Below are 12,581 nucleotides of genomic sequence, written 5' to 3' on the forward strand. Positions count from 1 at the left end.
GACAGTGATTATTGGGCATCTTATTTGTGAGTTGTTTAGTGAGTGGTGACAGCAATAATTACTCTTTTTACAGCACTCACTTGGTAAAGGGAACACCCTCCACTTGTCACAGCTCAGTACCTACTTCAGGCCCTCCAGACCTTCCATACATTAATAATTCACTCACCATTAATAAGATGCCAGCCCAGCGAAGCTACAATACAGGACCACACAGCAGAAGGAACATGCTAAACACAGAACTAAGCAATCCCACAGGATTAAAGCATTCGCTACAATCTTCAGCCAGAAGTGCCGAATGGATGATCCATCTCGGTCTCCTCCGGAGGTCCCCAGCATCACAGTTGCCAGTCTTCAACCAATTCAATTCACTCCCTGTGATATCAAGAAATGGCTGAAGGCACTGGATACTGCAAAGGCTATGGGCCCTGACAATATTCCAGCAATAGTACTGAAGACTTGTGCACCAGAACTAACCACGGTCCTAGCCAGGGTGCACAGGTTTTGGGGAGTACAACACTGGTATCTACCTGGTAATGTGAAAATTGCCCAAGCATGTACTGTCCAAAAGAAGCAGGACAAATCCAACCCGGCTAATTACAGCCCCATCAGTTTACTCTCGCTCATCGGTGAAGTGATGGAAAGTGTAGTCGACGGTGCTGTCAATCGACACCTACTCAGCAATAACCTGCTCAGTTTGGGTTCCAGCAGAGCCACTTGGCCATTGCTCAGAGATGCTGTAATTCAGATGGTGGAGGTGGTGGCACAGTGGTATTGTCACTGGGCCGGTAATCCAGAGGCCCAGAGTAATGCTCTGGGAGCCTGGCTTTAAATCCCATCACGGCAGATGGTGGGATTTGAATTCAATAAAAATCTGGAATGAAACCTTTGCCGATTGCTGTAAAAACCCATCTGGTACACTAATGTCCTTTAGGGAAGGAAATCTGCCGTCCTTATCTGGTCTGGCCTACATGTGACTCCAGACCCACAGCAATGTGGTTGACTCTTAAAATGCCCTCTAGGGATGGGCAATAAACCTAGACAGCGGTACCCACATCCCATGAATGAATAAAAAAAGATGAGGAGTTAAAAAGAGGCCCCAAAGTGGCGATCAGTTAGACCTAAAGGATTCCACGACCATTACTTTGTAAAAGAGCAGGAGAATTTTCCCCAGTCTCTTGGCCAATATTTACCCCATAATTAACATCACTAAAACAGGTTATCTGGTCATTACCACATTGCAGCTGTGGGATCCTGCTGTGCACAAATATGTGGCCACGTTTCCAACAATGACTTCATTTCAAAACTAGATCATTAGCTGTAAAGCACTTTGAGGCATCCTGAGGTGGTGAAAGGTGCTATAGAAATGCGAATTCTTTCTTTTCCCCTCAGTGTGTTGGAGTGTGGGATTGGATGGGATTCTGTGACTCTGTACATAACCCACGGACTGGATTCTCTATTTCCACAGGTCATTATGAATTCTTGAAGCCCAGCGTTGCTTTTGATAGTCAGACGACTCCTGGGGTTGGACACATTGCCCTCGCTTTCCTCCAGGGCTCCTTCTCCTACAGTGGCTGGAACTTCCTCAACTATGTGACAGAAGAATTAGTCGATCCATGCAGGTACAGCCAAGTTAGGGGCATCAATGAGAGTTGAAGCGACAACCCAAGTTCTGAGCGATTTCGTGCGGTCTCCATGAAATTCCGTGGCGTACTGTACTGGTCACGAGGGACTAGTGTTGGCAGCGCTGCCTGCTCACTGTTTTTGCTACTGCTGAAAGGCTGGGTCTGGGGGTTTCTGAGGGGAATGGGTTGGGTTTCAGGATTTCTGAAGGTGATGGATTGGGTTTTGGGATTTCTGGGGGTGATCAGTTGGGTTTTGGGGGTTTCTGAGGGGGTTGGGCTGGGTTTTGAGGTTTCTGAGGGTAAAGGTTTGGGTTTGGGGGTTTCTGAGGTTGATGAGTTGGATTTTGGTGTTTGAGGGTGATGAGTTGGATTTTGAGGTTTCTGAGGGTGATGAGTTGGATTTTGGTGTTTCTGAGGGTGATGAGTTGGATTTTGAGGTTTCTGAGGGTGATGAGTTGGATTTTGGGGTTTCTGAGGGTGATGAGTTGGATTTTGGTGTTTCTGAGCGTGGTGGATTGGGTTTTGGGGTTTTTGAGGGGGATGGGCTGGATTTTGGTGTTTCTGAGTGTAGTGGATTGGATTTGGGGGTTTCTGAGGGGGATGGTCAGGGTTTTGAGGTTTCTGAGGGAGGTCGGCTGGATTTTGATTTTTCTGAGGGTAACGGTTTGGGTTTTGAGGTTTCTGAGGGTGATGAGTTGGGTTTTGAGGTTTCTGAGGGTGATGAGTTGGATTTTGAGGTTTCTGAGGGTGATGAGTTGGATTTTGAGGTTTCTGAGGGTGATGAGTTGGATTTTGAGGTTTCTGAGGGTGATGAATTGGGTTTTGAGGTTTCTGAGGGTGATAAGTTGGATTTTGGTATTTCTGAGGGTGATAAGTTGGATTTTGGTATTTCTGAGGGTGATGAGTTGGATTTTGGTGTTTCTGAGGGTGATGAGTTGGATTTTGGTGTTTCTGAGGGTGATGAGTTGGATTTTGGTGTTTCTGAGGGTGATGAGTTGGGTTTTGAAGTTTCTGAGGGTGATGAATTGGATGTTGGTGTTTCTGAGGGTAATGGCAAGGATTCTGGAGTTTCTTTTTTTTCATTCATGGGATGTGGGCTTCGCTGGCTGAGCCAGCACTTATTGCTCATCCCTAATTGCCCTGGAGAAGGTGGTGCTGAGCTTCTTTCTTGAACCGCTGCAGTCCCTGTGGTGTAGGTACACCCACTGTGCTGTTAGGGAGGAAGCTACAAGATTTAGTCCCAGTAACAGTGAAGGAACAGTGATATACTTACAAGTCAGGATGGTGAGTGACTTGGAGGGGAACTTCCAGGTGGTGGTGCTCCCATCTATCTGCTGCCCTTGGATTCTAGACGGTAGTGGTCGTGGGTTTGGAAGGTGCTGTCAAAGGAGCCTTGGTGAGTTCCTGTACACACTGCTGCTACTGTGTGTTGGTAGTGGAAGGAGTGAATGTTTGTGGATGTGGTGCCAATCAAGCTGGCTGCTTTGTCCTGGATGGTGTCAAGTTTCTTGAGTGTTGTGGGAGCTGCACTCATCCAGGCAAGTGAAAAGTATTCCATCACACTCCTGACTTGTGCCTTGTAGATGGTGGACAGGCTTTGGGGAGCCAGGAGGTGAGTTACTCGTCGCAGGATTTCTAGCCTTTGATCTGCTCTTGTAGCCACAGTATTTATATGGCTAGTCCAGTTCAGTTTCTGGTCAATGGGATAATTGTTAGATTCTTTCTTGTTGGAGACGGTCTTTGCCTAGCACTTGGGTGGCCAAAATGTTATTGTCCAGGTCTAGCTGCATTTGGACATGGACTGCTTCAGTATCTGAGTGGTTGTGAATGGTACAGAACATCGTGCAATCATCAGTGATCATCCCCACTTCCGACCTTATGATGGAAGGAAGGTCATTGATGAAGCAGCTGAAGATGGTTGGGCTGAGGACACTACCCTAAGGAACTCCTGCAGTGATGTCCTGGAGCTGAGATGACTGACCTCCAACAATCACAACCATCTTCCTTTGTGCTAGGTATGACTCCAACCAGCAGAGAGTTTTCCCCCTTATTCCCATTGACTGCAGTTTTGCTAGGGATCCTTGATGCCACACTCGGTCAAATGTTGCCTTGATGTCTCACCTCACCTCGGGAGTTCAGTTCTTTTGTCCATGTTTGAACAAGACTATAATGAGGTCAGGAGCTGAGTGACTCTGGCGGAGCCCAAACTGGGCTCAGTGAGCAGGTCATTGCTAAGCAAGTGTTGCTTGTTGGACTGTTGATGACCCCTTCCAACACCTTACTGATGATGGAGAGTTGACTGATGGGGTGGTAATTGGCGAAGTTGGATTTGTCCTGCTTTTTGTGTACAGGACACACCTGGGCAATTTTCCACATAGCCGGGTAGATGCCAGTGTTGTAGCTGTACTGGAACAGCTTGGCTAGGGGTGCAGCAAGTTCTGGGGCACAAGTCTTCAGTACTATTGCTGGAATATTGTCAGGGCCCATAGCCTTTGCAGTATCCAGTGTCTTCAGCCGTTTCGTGATATCATGTGGAGTGAATTGAATTGGCTGAAGGTTGGCATCTGTGATGCTGGGAACCTCCGGAGGAGGCCGAGATGGATCATCCACTAGGCACTTCTGGCTGAAAATTGTAGCAAAAGCTTCAGCCTTAGCTTTTGCACTGATGTGTTGGGCTCCTCCATCATTGAGGATGGGGATATTTGTGGAGCCTCCTCCTCCAGTGAGTTGTTTAATTGTCCACCACCATTCAAGACCGGATGTGGCAGGAATAGAGTTTAGATCAGATCTGTTGGTTGTGGAATTTCTTGGCTCTGTCCATCACTTGTTGCTTATGCTGTTTGGTACACAATTAGTCCTGTGTTATAGCTTCACCAGATTGACACCTCATTTTTAGGTATGCCTGGTGCTGCTCCTGGCATGCCCTCCTGCACTCTTCACTGAACCAGGGATGATCCCCTGGCTTGATGGTAGTGGTAGAGTGGGGGATATGCCAGGCCATGAGGTTACAGATTGTGGTTGAGTACAATTCTGCTGCTGCTGATGGCCCACAGCACCTCATGGATGCCCAGTTCTGAGTTGCTAGATCTGTTTCTGAGGGTGATGGCCTGTGTTTTTGGGTTTCTGAGGAGGATGGATTGGATTTTGGGGTTTCTGAGGGGGGTGGTTTGGACTCTGGGGTTTCTGAGGGGGGTGGTTTGGACTCTGGGGTTTCTGAGGGGGGTGGTTTGGACTCTGGGGTTTCTGAGGGGGGTGGTTTGGACTCTGGGGTTTCTGAGGGGTGTGGTTTCGATTCTGGGGTTTCTGAGGGGAATGGGTTGGATTCTGGGGTTTCTGAGGGGGGGTTGGATTCTGGGGTTTCTGAGGGGGGGTTGGATTCTGGGGTTTGTGAGAGGGGGTTGGATTCTGGGGTTTGTGAGGGGGGGTTGGATTCTGGGGTTTGTGAGGGGGGGTTGGATTCTGGGGTTTGTGAGGGGGGGTTGGATTCTGGGGTTTATGAGGGGGGTTGGATTTTGGTGTTTCTGAGGGGGATGGGTTGGATTCTGGGGTTTGTGAGGGGGGGTTGGATTCTGGGGTTTATGAGGGGGGGTTTGATTTTGGTGTTTCTGAGGGGAATGGGTTGGATTCTGGGGTTTGTGAGGGGGGGTTGGATTCTGGGGTTTCCGAGGGTAACAGTTTGGGTTTCTGGGTTTCTGATTGTGCTGGTTGTATCGGGCTTTAGGTAGATTTTCTGATGGTGTTTTTCTGTGCTGTCCCGTTCTCTTGTGTTGATTAAGTCTAAGATTAGTGATTGCAATTGAATAATTCTGGGTGACTCTGTTACACACAGTAACAGGGATTGAACCGTGACACTCCTTCACGGGGCAGGTTAGTGAGGTTTCTCCCTGGTCAAGGTGGATCCAATATCATCACCATTTTTTCAACTTCTGCTAGAGTCATTATGGGTCAACAACAAAATGTCAGCGGAGAGTGATCCTCCACAGCTCCTCAGCGATTCAGGACATCTAGTTCCACTTCAGAGACACAGCAAAAAATACATTGCAATACTTAGGCTGCGCCACACTCTCGGAGGGTCAGTACTGGGGGAGCGCTGCACTCTTGCAAGGTCAGTATTGAGGGAGCACTCCACTGTCAGAGGGTCATTACTGAGGGAGTGTTGCACTGTCGGAGGGTCGGTACTGAGGGAGTGCTGCACTGTCAGAGGGTCAGTACTGAGGCAGTGCCGTACTGTCTGAGGGTCAATAATATGGGAGTGCTGCACTGTCAGAGGGTCAGTACTGAGGGAGTGCTGCACTGTCGGAGGGTGAGTACTGAGGGAGAGCTGCACTGTCGGAGGGTGAGTACTGAGGGAGTGCTGCACTGTCAGAGGGTCAGTACTGAGGGAGTGCTGCACTGTCGGAGGATCAGTACTGAGGGAGTGCTGCACTGTCAGGAAGGTCAGTACTGAGGGAGTGCTGCACTGTCGGAGGGTCAATGCTGAGGGAGTGTTGCACTGTCGGAGGGCCGGTACTGAGGGAGTGCTGCACTGTCAGAGGGTCAGTACTGAGGGAGTGAAGCACAGTCAGAGGGTCAGTACTGAGGGAGTGCTGCACTGTCAGAGGGTCAGTACTGAGGGAGTGAAGCACAGTCAGAGGGTCAGTACTGAGGGAGTGCTGCACTGTCAGAGGGTCAGTACTGAGGGAGTGAAGCACAGTCAGAGGGTCAGTACTCAGGGAGTGTTGCACTGTCGGAGGGTCAGTACTGAGGAAATGCACTATTCAGGATCAGTGCTGAAGGAGTGCGGCACTGTTGGAGGGTCAGTACTGAGGGAGTGCTGCACTGTTGGAGTGTCAGTGCTAAGGGCGTGCTGCACCGTCGGAGGGCCAGTACTGAGGGAGTGCCGCACTGTCAGAGGGTCAGTACTAAGGGCGTGCGGCACTGTCGGAGGGCCAGTACTGAGGGAGTGCTGCACTGTCAGGAAGGTCAGTACTGAGGTAGTGCGGCACTGTCAGAGGGTCAGTAGTGAGGGAGTGCTGCACTGTCAGAGGGTCAACACTGAGTGAGTGCTGCACTGTCAGAGGGTCAGTACTGAGGGAGTGCTGCACTGTCAGGAAGGTCAGTACTGAGGGAGTGCTGCACTGTCAGGAAGGTCAGTACTGAGGGAGTGCTGCACTGTCAGGAAGGTCAGTACTGAGGGAGTGCTACACTGTCGGAGGGTCAGTACTGAGGGAGTGCTGCACTGTCGGAGGGTCAGTACTGAGGGAGTGCTGCACTGTCAGAGGGTCAGTACTGAGGGAGTGCTGCACTGTCAGAGGGTCAGTACTGAGGGAGTGCTGCACTGTCAGAGGGTCAGTACTGAGGGAGTGCTGCACTGTCAGAGGGTCAGTACTGAAGGAGTGCTGCACTGTCAGAGGGTCAGTACTGAGCGCTATCTCAGACACTGTTTCTCAGATGAGATGCTAAACCGAGGCCTTGACTGGTCTGTCAAGTGGATGTAAAAAATCCCAAACCCTATTTCAAAGAGCAGGGAGGTCTCCGATATTTACCCCTCAATCAACATCACAGAAAACGATTATCTGATCATTATCACATTACTCTTTTTGGAATCTTGCTGTGTATAGACTGGCTGCCATTTCTCCTACATTTCAAAAATGACTACAATTCAAAAGTACTTCATTGGCTGCCTGAGGATGTGGCAGGAGCTATAAAAATGCAAATTCTTTCATTCTGTACTCCCTCTTGTTTTCTTGATATTACAGAATAATTCTCAAATATTTTTCAAATCTTCCTTTCAGGAATATTCCCCGTGCCATCTTCATCTCCCTCCCACTGGTGACCTTTGTTTACGTCTTCTCCAACGTGGCCTATGTAACGGCCATGAATCCCCAGGAGTTGCTGGACTCAGGAGCAGTGGCTGTGGTAAGTGAAGCATCTCATTCTGGTGGCCCTGCTGCGGATTTCCCAGCAGATTCATGTCACCAGGGGAAGAGGGAGAGGGGATTTATTCGGCTTCAGGATTTGGTCATGAGGAGTTCCTCAAGCACCAGTTATCACCAAAAAGGAGTGATGCTCAGGGTCTCCCTCAGTTGCTGGACTGATGAAATCTTACAAATGGTGATCAACCAATTAACAGCCCCTAGAAAAAATTCCTGCATTATAGAAGCAGGGAAGTTATGCTGAACCTTTATAAAGCCTGGTTAGGCCACAACTACAGTATTTCATCCAGTTCTAATCACCACACTTTAGGAAGGATGTGAGGGTCTTTGAGAGGGGGCTGAGGAGATTTACCAGAATGGTTCCATGGATGAGGGATTTTAAGTACAAGGTTAGGTTGGAGAAGCTGGGGTTGTTCTCCTTGGAGTAAAGGAGAGTGAGGGGAGATTTGATAGAGGTGGACAAGATGATGACAGGTTTGGAAAAGGTAAACAAAGAAAAACTGTTCCCATTGGCTGATGGTACAAGGACTAGGGGGACACAGATTTAAGGTTTTGGGCAAGAGATACAGAGTGGATGTGAGGAAGAACTTTTTTACACAGTGAGTGGTAAAGACCTGGAACTTACTGCCCATGAGGGGGTGGAAACAGGAACAATCAATGATTTCAAATGGAAATTGGATAGATACCTGAAGGAAATAAACTTACAGGTTACAGGGATAGAGTGGGGGAATGGGACTGACTGGATTGCTGTACAGAGGCAACATGGACTCAATGGGCCAAATGGTCTCCATCTGTGCCAAAATGCTTCTACAAGTATTTGAAGAAGAACAGGGGAGAGTTCTCCCTGGTGTCCTGGCCAATAATCTTCCTCCACCAACATCATTAACAATAGATTATCTGACCATGATCACATTGCCACATTTCCGACATGACATCAGTGATTACCCTTCAACAAATATTTCATTGGCTGTGAAGCCAATCCTGAGGGGGTGAAATGTGCTGTAGAAATGCAAATTCTTTCTTTCTGTTCTCTCAGACGTTTGGTGAGAAGTTACTGGGCTCAATGCCATGGATTATGCCCTTTTCTGTGGTCCTGTCAACATTTGGAGGGATCAACGGTTACCTGTTCACCTCATCCAGGTGAGAATCATCTCCTCGGTTCAGGACAAAACCCACACCTGGGAACAGTCGTCCCCGACAAACCACCTCTATCCACTGCCTCCCCACCCCCAACAAACCAAATCTATCCACTGCCTCCCCACCCCTGACAAACCCCCTCTATCCACTGCCTCTCCACCCGACAAACCACCTCTATCCACTGCCCCTCCACCCCTGACAAAGCCCCTCCATCCACTGCCTCCCCACCCCTGACAAACCAAATCTATCCACTGCCTCTCCACCCCTGACAAACCCCCTCTATCCACTGCCTCCCCACCCCTGACAAACCCCCTCTATCCACTGCCTCCCCACCCCTGACAAACCCCCTCTATCTACTGCCTCCCCACCCCCAACAAACCAAATCTATCCACTGCCTCCCCACCCCCAACAAACCAAATCTATCCACTGCCTCCCCACCCCTGACAAACCCCCTCTATCCACTGCCTCTCCACCCCTGACAAACCCCCTCTCTCCACTGCCCCTCCACCCCTGACAAACCCCCTCTATCTACTGCCTCCCCACCCCTGACAAACCCCTCTATCCACTGCCTCCCCACCCCTGACAAACCCCCTCTATCCACTGCCCTTCCACCCCTGACAAACCCTCTCTATCCACTGCCCCTCCCCACCCCTGACAAACCCCCTCTATCCACTGCCCCTCCCCACCCCTGACAAACCCCCTCTATCCACTGCCTCCCCACCCCCAACAAACCCCCTCTATCCACTGCCTCCCCACTCCTGACAAACCCCCTCTATCCACTGCCTCCCCACCCCTGACAAACCCCTCTATCCACTGCCTCCCCACCCCTGACAAACCCCTCTATCCACTGCCCCTCCACCCCTGACAAACCCTCTCTATCCACTGCCCCTCCCCACCCCTGACAAACCCCCTCTATCCACTGCCCCTCCCCACCCCTGACAAACCCCCTCTATCCACTGCCCCTCCCCACCCCTGACAAACCCCCTCTATCCACTGCCTCCCCACCCCCAACAAACCCCCTCTATCCACTGCCTCCCCACTCCTGACAAACCCCCTCTATCCACTGCCTCCCCACCCCTGACAAACCCCCTCTATCCACTGCCTCCCCACCCCCAACAAACCCCCTCTATCCACTGCCTCCCCACCCCCAACAAACCCCCTCTATCCACTGCCTCCCCACCCCTGACAAACCCCCTCTATCCACTGCCTCCCCACCCCCAACAAACCCCCTCTATCCACTGCCTCCCCACTCCTGACAAACCCCCTCTATCCACTGCCCCTCCCCACCCCTGACAAACCCCCTCTATCCACTGCCTCCCCACCCCTGACAAACCCCCTCTATCCACTGCCTCCCCACCACTGACAAACCCCCTCTATCCACTGCCCCTCCCCACCCCTGACAAACCCCCTCTATCCACTGCCTCCCCACCCCTGACAAACCCCCTCTATCCACTGCCTCCCCACCCCTGACAAACCCCCTCTATCCACTGCCCCTCCCCACCCCTGACAAACCACCTCTATCCACTGCCTCCCCACTCAGAGAGTTAACAAGCTTCCAGAGCTGCCCTGACATCTCCAGGGATTACAGTTTAGTTCCCAGGAGATTGCCAAGAGTAACTCTAGGAGAAAATCAGAGGTGGTCTTTCAGAAAATTCTGTGTTTTTCATTGTCTACAAAAGTTTTCATTTATAATCAAAGGAAAACCGTTTGACAGACCCACTGGAGTCATCCAGCTGGGTAATGAAACGTCTATCAGTTCTCCACCTGGCTGTGGGAAAGCAGAGTGTCATGAGGATGGACCAATGACGGGAGAGTGGCACAGTGTGTGTTTAGTGATAAAATCTCTTGCAATAGATCTAATTAAAATTGGTAACCCAATTTGACAGGTCAATGGTGAGAGAACAATGACCAAGACACCAATGTATTTCCCACCCACAATCTCTGCTTCCCTAAACATAGAAAATAGAAGCAGCGGTAGACCATACCACCCATCCAGCCCTCTCCGCTATTCAATAGCTTCTGCCTCAACTCCATTTTCCCGCTCGTTCCCCATATCCCTCAATTCTGGAAAGACCAAAAATCTGCTATCCCAGTCGTAAACATATTCAACAATGTAGCATCCACAGCCCGCTGGGGTAGAGAACTACAAAGATTCACACCTTTTGAGTGAAGTAATATCCCCTCATCTCAGTCCTAAATGAACAACTCCTTTACTGTATCTAACCCCGTGCTGTACCTGTCCTGGGAGTGTTTGATGGGGACAGTGTAGAGGGAGCTTTACTCTGTATCTAACCCCGTGCTGTACCTGTCCTGGGAGTGTTTGATGGGGACAGTGTAGAGGGAGCTTTACTCTGTATCTAACCCCGTGCTGTACCTGTCCTGGGAGTGTTTGATGGGGACAGTGTAGAGGGAGCTTTACTCTGCATCTAACCCCATGCTGTACCTGCCCTGGGAGTGTTTGATCGGTACAGTGTAGAGGGAACTTTACTCTGTATCTAACCCTGTGCTGTACCTGTCCTGGGAGTTAAAAACAAAAAACTGCGGATGCTGGAAATCCAAAACAAAAACAGAATTACCTGGAAAAACTCAGCAGGTCTGGCAGCATCGGCGGAGAAGAAAAGAGTTGACGTTTCGAGTCCGCATGACCCTTCAACAGAACTAGGTGAATCCAGGGAGAGGGGTGAAATATAAGCTGGTTTAAGGTGGGGGGGTGGAGGAGAAGTGGAGGGGGGGTGTGGTTGTAGGGACAAGCAAGCAGTGATAAGAGCAGATCATCAAAAGATGTCACAGACAAAAGAACAAAAGAACACAGAGGTGTTGAAGTTGGTGATATTATCTAAACGAATGTGCTAATTAAGAATGGATGGTAGGGCACTCAAGGTACAGCTCTAGTGGGGGTGGGGTGGAAAGACTAGTGGGGCATAAAAGATTTGAAAATAATGGAAATAGGTGGGAAAAGAAAAATCTATATAAATTATTGGAAAGAACAAAAGGAAGGGGGAAGAAACAGAAAGGGGGTGGGGATGGAGGAGGGAGTTCAAGATCTAAAGTTGTTGAATTCAATATTCAGCCCGGAAGGCTGTAAAGTGCCTAGTCGGAAGATGAGGTGCTGTTCCTCCAGTTGCGTTGGGCTTCACTGGAACAATGCAGCAAGCCAAGGACAGACATGTGGGCAAGAGAGCAGGGTGGAGTGTTAAAATGGCAAGCGACAGGGAGGTTTGGGTCATTCTTGTGGACAGACCGCAGGTGTTCTGCAAAGCGGTCGCCAAGTTTACGTTTGGTCTCTCCAATGTAGAGGAGACCGCATTGGGAGCAACGAATACAGTAGAATAAGTTGGGGGAAATGCAAGTGAAATGCTGCTTCACTTGAAAGGAGTGTTTGGGCCCTTGGACGGTGAGGAGAGAGGAAGTGAAGGGGCAGGTGTTACATCTTTTGCGTGGGCATGGGGACGTGCTATAGGTAGGGGTTGAGGAGTAGGGGGTGATGGAGGAGTGGACCAGGGTGTTCCGGAAGGAACAATCCCTACGGAATGCCGACGGGGGTGGGGGGGGGTGAAGGGAAGATGTGTTTGGCGGTGGCATCATGCTGGAGTTGGCGGAAATGGCGGAGGATGATCCTTTGAATGCGGAGGCTGGTGGGGTGATAAGTGAGGACAAGGGGGACCCTATCATGTTTCTGGGAGGGAGGAGAAGGCGTGAGGGTGGATGCGTGGGACATGGGCCGGACACGATTGAGGGCCCTGTCAGCGTCCGTGGGTGGAAACCCTCGGTTAAGGGAGAAGGAGGACAGGTCAGAGGAACTGTTTTTGAAGGTAGCATCAGCGGAACAGATGCGACGGAGGCGAAGGAACTGAGAGAATGGGATGGAGTCCTTACAGGAAGTGGGGTGTGAGGAGCTGTAGTCAAG

General features: G+C 50.3%; 1 protein-coding gene across 1 annotated transcript in view; it reads left to right on the forward strand.

The window, feature by feature from the left end:
* Positions 1 to 12,581, forward strand: part of slc7a10a (solute carrier family 7 member 10a) — a 164,721-nt gene that overhangs the window by 135,023 nt on the left and 17,117 nt on the right. The window contains exons 5-7 of the mRNA XM_041191715.1: positions 1,466 to 1,619; positions 7,397 to 7,520; positions 8,574 to 8,677. Coding sequence (XP_041047649.1) covers positions 1,466 to 1,619; positions 7,397 to 7,520; positions 8,574 to 8,677 — 382 coding nt within the window. The remainder of the gene's footprint in view (positions 1 to 1,465; positions 1,620 to 7,396; positions 7,521 to 8,573; positions 8,678 to 12,581) is intronic.

This window comes from Carcharodon carcharias, chromosome 7 (genome assembly GCF_017639515.1).
Source record: "Carcharodon carcharias isolate sCarCar2 chromosome 7, sCarCar2.pri, whole genome shotgun sequence".
Lineage (NCBI taxonomy): Eukaryota > Metazoa > Chordata > Chondrichthyes > Lamniformes > Lamnidae > Carcharodon > Carcharodon carcharias.